The sequence below is a fragment of the Triticum aestivum genome, chromosome 6A (assembly GCF_018294505.1).
Source record: "Triticum aestivum cultivar Chinese Spring chromosome 6A, IWGSC CS RefSeq v2.1, whole genome shotgun sequence".
In the NCBI taxonomy this organism is placed as follows: Eukaryota; Viridiplantae; Streptophyta; class Magnoliopsida; order Poales; family Poaceae; genus Triticum; species Triticum aestivum.
The window spans coordinates 609,856,646-609,862,664 of record NC_057809.1 but is presented as its reverse complement, the minus strand read 5'-3'; the positions used below and the strand labels follow the sequence as shown (position 1 = coordinate 609,862,664).

The 6,019-nt window shown below is 45.5% G+C and overlaps 1 protein-coding gene across 1 annotated transcript; it reads right to left on the bottom strand.

Moving 5' to 3' along the window:
• Positions 1-700: 700 nt before the first annotated feature.
• On the bottom strand, positions 701-5,175 carry LOC123128997 (telomere-binding protein 1). The gene is made up of 10 exons (XM_044549125.1): positions 4,864-5,175; positions 4,664-4,749; positions 3,638-4,553; positions 3,246-3,374; positions 2,894-2,986; positions 2,722-2,801; positions 2,040-2,284; positions 1,600-1,851; positions 1,445-1,508; positions 701-1,174 (listed from the first exon to the last, which is right to left on the bottom strand). The coding sequence occupies exons 2-10, from the start codon at positions 4,739-4,741 to the stop codon at positions 1,016-1,018; spliced, it is 2,016 nt and encodes a 671-aa protein (XP_044405060.1). The 5' UTR covers positions 4,742-4,749; positions 4,864-5,175; the 3' UTR covers positions 701-1,015.
• Between the last annotated feature and the right edge of the window lie 844 nt (positions 5,176-6,019).

Below are 6,019 nucleotides of genomic sequence, written 5' to 3'. Positions count from 1 at the left end.
TTAACAAAAGATTAAATCTTACGTTCTTTTTAACCATATAACAAGTAGTATAATAATATATACTCCCTTCATTTCTAAATATAAGCCCTTTTCGAAATTTCAAAACGGACTGCATCTAGATGTATATGTATAAAAAGGAGGAGACCATTTCTTGGTCTGGATATACCCCTATGCTGTGCTGATCCGTATCCACATAAGCGGAACCGCCGTCAGACGTCAGGGCTGACGCCTTCCCCAATTGGCCTTTCCTGAACCAGCTCTATCTGCTGGCCTAGCTTCACTGTACGCCCTCCTCTAGATCATCATCATCATAATGGTGATATTCCATCGATGGCCATCCATTGCCATTTCTATGCTACATCATACCAACACCGCAAGCAACCCTCAAGTGCAAACGTGTATGCTCCAAAATGGACCAAGCAACCAATTTCCTGAGATCCACCACCCTAGATCATCATCATGAAACAAAATGCTCCATCCATGGCCCATACATTGCCATTTCTATGCTAGTACATCATATTCTTTACCACACCACTGCAAACAAACATCCCATCCCAACAAAGGAAATGCACAACAGATCCCACCAAGGAAACATGCATCCCCTTTCAAAGACACCCTAAACCCACACACAAGATAGAAACAGACATCACATATCTGGCTGGCTAGCTTCACCATGTGTGTATGGACAAACAGACAGACAGACAGACAAAGAGTTTGCCTCATTTTCATACCATCATAAATTTTCTAGTTACATACACCGACAGATTGATACTCAAACCCAGACAGAACCCACACCAGGTTTTGACTGACTGACAATCTAGATAGAAACCATACATAACAGTCACAGAACAAGACGCGGCCCAGACCCGCTCTGGGGTCTCTGGGCACCCTAGGTACACACACTGTCATTGACATTGCATTTGACTCTCATCCAGCAACACCAGGCACACGCAATTGCTTCGTTTCTCTTTCTCTCTCTCTCTTTTTTTACACGGGGATGGACGGATCGGTCAGTCTAGTCTCTGCCTTCCTCCTCGTCGCGCTTGGCGTGGTGCACGGTCCAGTAGGCCTGCGCCGCCAGCACGCGGTCCAGGAGGTCCTGCGGCGGGATCGCCCTCCCCCGCCGGAGCTGCGGGGGGATGCTCGCCGTGTGCACCAGGTTCTTCCACTTGTCCTGCTCCACCAAAAAACACATTCCAGCGAGTTTTAACAACGAACAACAGGGTTTCTGTGTTATACTATCACGCTATGATCTGACAGAGGAGTAAAATCCAGTGTTTCATTCACACTGGCAGAAAGATACGCATGGCAAACAAGTAGCTAGTTACAGGGGAGCATCAAGCGGCGAGGTAATTAGCTGTGGAATGGAGCAGTGCCAGGATTAAAAGATGGTGATGGCTAGCGACTCTGAGGTTTTTCCACTGAGCCGTTTTCAAGGGATTACCTTGAGGTCGACGTAGGTCCTCTCCTCATTGTCGCGAAACGCATGGTTCTTGACGTTTTTCCACCTGCAAGGAAAAAGATAAAGATGGGTCACATGAGACGAAATGGTGTGATCTGCGCTGACCCTGTGATGGAAGAACTATCCTGGGCACAAACCTGCCGAAACCAAGCAGCTCCACAGCTTCCACCAGCAACTCCACCTCAGCAACGGAGAAGGGCCTGCGCTTACGCCTTTGCCCGAAGTCCCTCTGCCTTGACCTGGGAACAACTGGCACGATGGCCAGCGCGTCTGGGTTTGAAGTCCCATAGGGGACGATCGCTTGGCAGATTTCTGACCTGACTTGCGCAGCCCCTTCATAGGGATAATCACCCAGAGTGCAGCTTATAAAAGGCTGTTCAAACTTTATCCTGGAAAATGGTGGCGTATAGGAAATCCTTAGATGAGCATAAACATCAGAGATCAAGCAAAATGATATTTCGAAACATCTGCAAAGCATCTTGGTAATGTTTTTCTTCTTTCTGATCAGTAAACCTAATGGAAATCTCCAGTATAATAGTGCGAGAAGAGGTGGCTTTATCCTTTATGGGTAACTTACTTCGACAACGGATTCACAACAGATGGACCAGCGGAGTCCATCTCTTCAGGTGCTAGTCCTGAAGGACGAGAATCTTGCTTAGCTTCACATTCCAGTGTGAAGCCTATGCTATCTGGTTTTGCCCCGTGGCAAATCCCAGCCTGATGAAGCGTCTTATTGTCATCTTGAATGATCTTCCCTTGAAGTAGCACACTGACACTGAGGCTGCCTTCAATTTTACTAGTAACAGCATCCATTACAATTCTCTGAAGACAAAATTGAAAGCATGTTATCCATAAGAAGGTAACAGCAACAGATATTTTAAGTGCAAAGCAATTATGGTAATACATCAAGACAGAAAAATGCCACTAAATTTTTCCATGTTGTATAGATCAAAATTATTGCTAAAATGCATCATCCTTTTAGTATACAACAATATTTTAGATTGCTGGAATTTTAAAAACCAGTCAGCTAGATATCAGCGGTAATGTATTCTTAATTCTGTAATGCAACACCAACGTGGAACAGGGAATGCCAGATCTGCTCACTGGTTTTCCACAAACAACTATTGGAGATAATGTTACTGATAATAGATTACTGACAGCAAAGAATAAAGAGAATATCCTGCTAGACACATTGAATGTATGGTTGCTAATAAGTCAATAATTATTTTATACAATTTGATGCACATATAGTGTTTTACCTTCAATGAACCAACTGTTGAATTTTCAGGGACCTCAATTGATAGCTCAGGAATGTTGAAAGACTTGATGATGAACTTGACTGGAAATAAACGAAAACAATAGTAAGTCATCGTGTCAAAGAATCACGTAATGGTTCCATGTATGTAAATACTACAGAATATCCAGGATTACCATTACAGCCCTCAGAAGCACATGGCTTTCTTTGACTGGACTCAGAAGCACAAGTTGGATCCTGACCTCCCCTGGAGCATGATGTCCCACTGGCTGGAAATGGCAACCAGCATTTTACTTTAGGAAGTATACCAAAACAAGAAGTGAGGCTATCCAATACTGTGCATCAAATGCTAATCTGTACCGACTGTGTAAAATGTTACAATTGAATAATAGTAAGCAATTTGTGCCCTTTAAATACCAGGCAAAATGGCAATACAAGTATACTACTCCCTCCGATCCAAAATAAGTGTTGTGGTTTTGGTTCAAACCAAAACCACAACACTTATTTTGGATCGGAGGGAGTACATACTTTCAGTTAGGACCCCTTCATCAGATGGCTGTGCAGAGTAGCATTCAACTACTTTTTTTGTCTTGAGCATTCGTTGCATCTGCGCCCTTCGACGTGTAGCGGATATCTTCTTTCCACAGAACTTGCTACCTTTAAATAAAATAACACTAGTCAGCACAATTCCAGCTATAACTAGCGGAAATGATATATAGTTTTTTTTAGCTGAACCTGTAAGTGGTTGATTTTCATTTCCTCCACAGCTCCACAGTTTCCATAAGAAACGAATCTTTCTCTTGCTACTTTATATCATTTTTTCCCATATCATGGTAAATGATATAGAATAGCAAAAGAAATATCATTCTTTTTATGGAAACTACGGAGCTATGGAGGACATAAAGATCAACTCCAAATACCTTTATTGGGCAGCTCTCCACACATCTTATTACGAGCTGCCTTCCTCATCCTGGTGGACAACAATCTCCTTGTTCTACAGTCACCTTTATATGACAAATAACCACCCTTGCTTCCTGAGGTGCTTGGAAGCACACACCTGGTGGATTTTTCATCATTATCTATATCTGCAGCATGCTGCACTTGAACCGGATAGAGTGGAGAAGCCTTATGGCCATTGTCATGGCCACCCAAGTGCACTCCTGAGCTACTCTCAGAATTAAGCACAGAAGGTTTGACATCCAGATCCATGGTGTCAACCAAACCATGCAGAGCTGCGGCATTGCCATCTACCAGACTTCTGATTATTGCAGGTGTGGCTTGATGCACTTGTTTAACGTCTGCTGATGTCGGGAAACAAGGATGGCATACTCCAATAGTTCCATACTCTGGAATTGTGCCAAGACCACAATCCAACAGAGATGGTTTTGTACAACTAACCAATGAGCCCTCAGCAAACACATCTGGCTTCTTTTCTATCAGTGGCTCTGCTGCTGCATCAGCAATGTTTTGGGTCAATAAGTTGTCTGCATCTGCCTTTTCTATCAGTGACCCCTCTACTGTATCAGCAACATTCTGGGTCGATAAGTCCTCTGTCTTGCGTATGCTAGTTTGTCCAAGAGAGGCACAGATACCATCACAGCCCACTGTATATCCTCTGGAGCAATCATTCTCCAATGCTGTGCTATTGAGCTGCGGGGCTTCATCAAATTGTTCTGATTTAACAGCTATTCTGTATGAATTATGACTTGCTTCCGCTCCATCTTGGTCGCTTTCGGTGGAATAATCATCCTCATCTGAGGACAAGGATTCTGCAACTGTGGCGAGCAGATCAAGAGCATACATCTGCTTTTTCTTTAACCTCGCGGAGCGCTTCACCTGGAATGATTACAATTGGGCATCAATACAGACCGAAAATGCATTTCCAAGAAAGTTTAATGCAGAATCAAATATGTATAAGAGCCTGTCACAAAAGAAAAGCTGTGTACCGGAGCCAGAGTCGTGTCCCGTGGCTTGCGAGGTCGCCGGACGACGGATCCTCCCTCGGACTTCTTCCGGAACACCATTTCTTGGCCTGAAATGGAGAACAGAGCGCTCACCGAGCAGCCAGGGGCGGATCTCCGGAAATTGAGCAGGTCGGTGGGGTTTATCCAATCGTAGGACGAAATCGAACAAGCAAAGCCCGTACCTTTGGAGCCCAATGGGCAAAGACTGCCGGCGGGACGGAGGGGGGCGGGAGCGGCGGAGCGCGCGATGAAGCGCGCGGCGGCAGCCGGCAGGGGACGGAGATTCAGAGCCGCGTCTGGTACGACGGGGCCGGTGGGTCGGGGCAGGAGCCCGTCGCGGGGCGGAGGGGGGACACGCTGATCCGATCTGGCCTCCGGGCAGGGGGAGGGGGGAGGGGGTGGAGGGCGGAGGAGGGCCTCGCCGCCCGAGCGCTCGCCGGGGCCGGACGGGGGATGGCGGAGGAGAGGAACGGGTAAAACCCTGTGAACTCAGATGATTTGGTTTTCGGGTCTGTGTGTGTGTGGGTGGTTTTTGTTCTCGCTGCTTCCCGATTGCTTCTACCCTTGTAGTAAAACCCTAGCACCACTTTCCCCTGTTTTTATCCACCAAAACCCCCACTCGCTCCTCTGCCCCGCCCACCGTGTGATTCCAGATCTGTGTGCTGTATCTACCCGCTGGCGTTACAATTTGAAAAAGCAGTAGAGAGTTGACGGTATCTGAAGCGGATCCGGTGATGTATGTAGACGTTGTTGCGATAAATTGGAGAAATAGCAGAGATTTGATGTATGTGGAGCGGATCGGGCGTCGTATCTACACACTGCGTTACGAGTTGGAGAAGCAATGAAGATTTGTTCGCAGATCGGGTGATTTATCTACACATCGCTTGTTGTTACAGGTTGAAGAAACAATAGAGATTTGGTCGTACAACTTACTCCTATGTTAACAAAGACAACAAGTGAAGGGACCTTTTTTTAAGAAAAAGAAAGACAATGTGACAATTATTGTCGGTACAAGTATTACTGTGTGTCTAAACATGACCTTCAACTCCAAACCTGCCTTGAAATAATTTTTTGCTTGAGTTGTATTCGAGTGGAAGTGAATGGCTACTATATGAGATTTATATAGGTCAAGAGTATTTGAAATACCAAGCCTACTCTTAAGATAGACAGAAAGTACACGCTTGATGGGAAACAAAGTTCGTGCTTGATGGCGGACTACGAAGGTGAGAGGGAGCCTTGTACCGTGGTGGACCAAGACAACACACCTCCCTCTAAATGAGCTTCTTTACAATATTTTACAGATTACAAAATTTGTAGAGGCATGACTACTTTTAAGTC

Coding starts and splice junctions, on each gene's coding strand:
- LOC123128997 (XM_044549125.1), bottom strand. CDS start 4,741: ATGGTGTTCCGGAAGAAGTCCGAGGGAGGATCCGTCGTCCGGCGACCT. Junction 2,285..2,721: donor CAACAGTTGGTTCATTGAAG/GTAAAACACTAT, acceptor TTTTGTCTTCAG/AGAATTGTAATGGATGCTGT. Junction 1,175..1,444: donor GGACCTACGTCGACCTCAAG/GTAATCCCTTGA, acceptor TTGGTGGAGCAG/GACAAGTGGAAGAACCTGGT.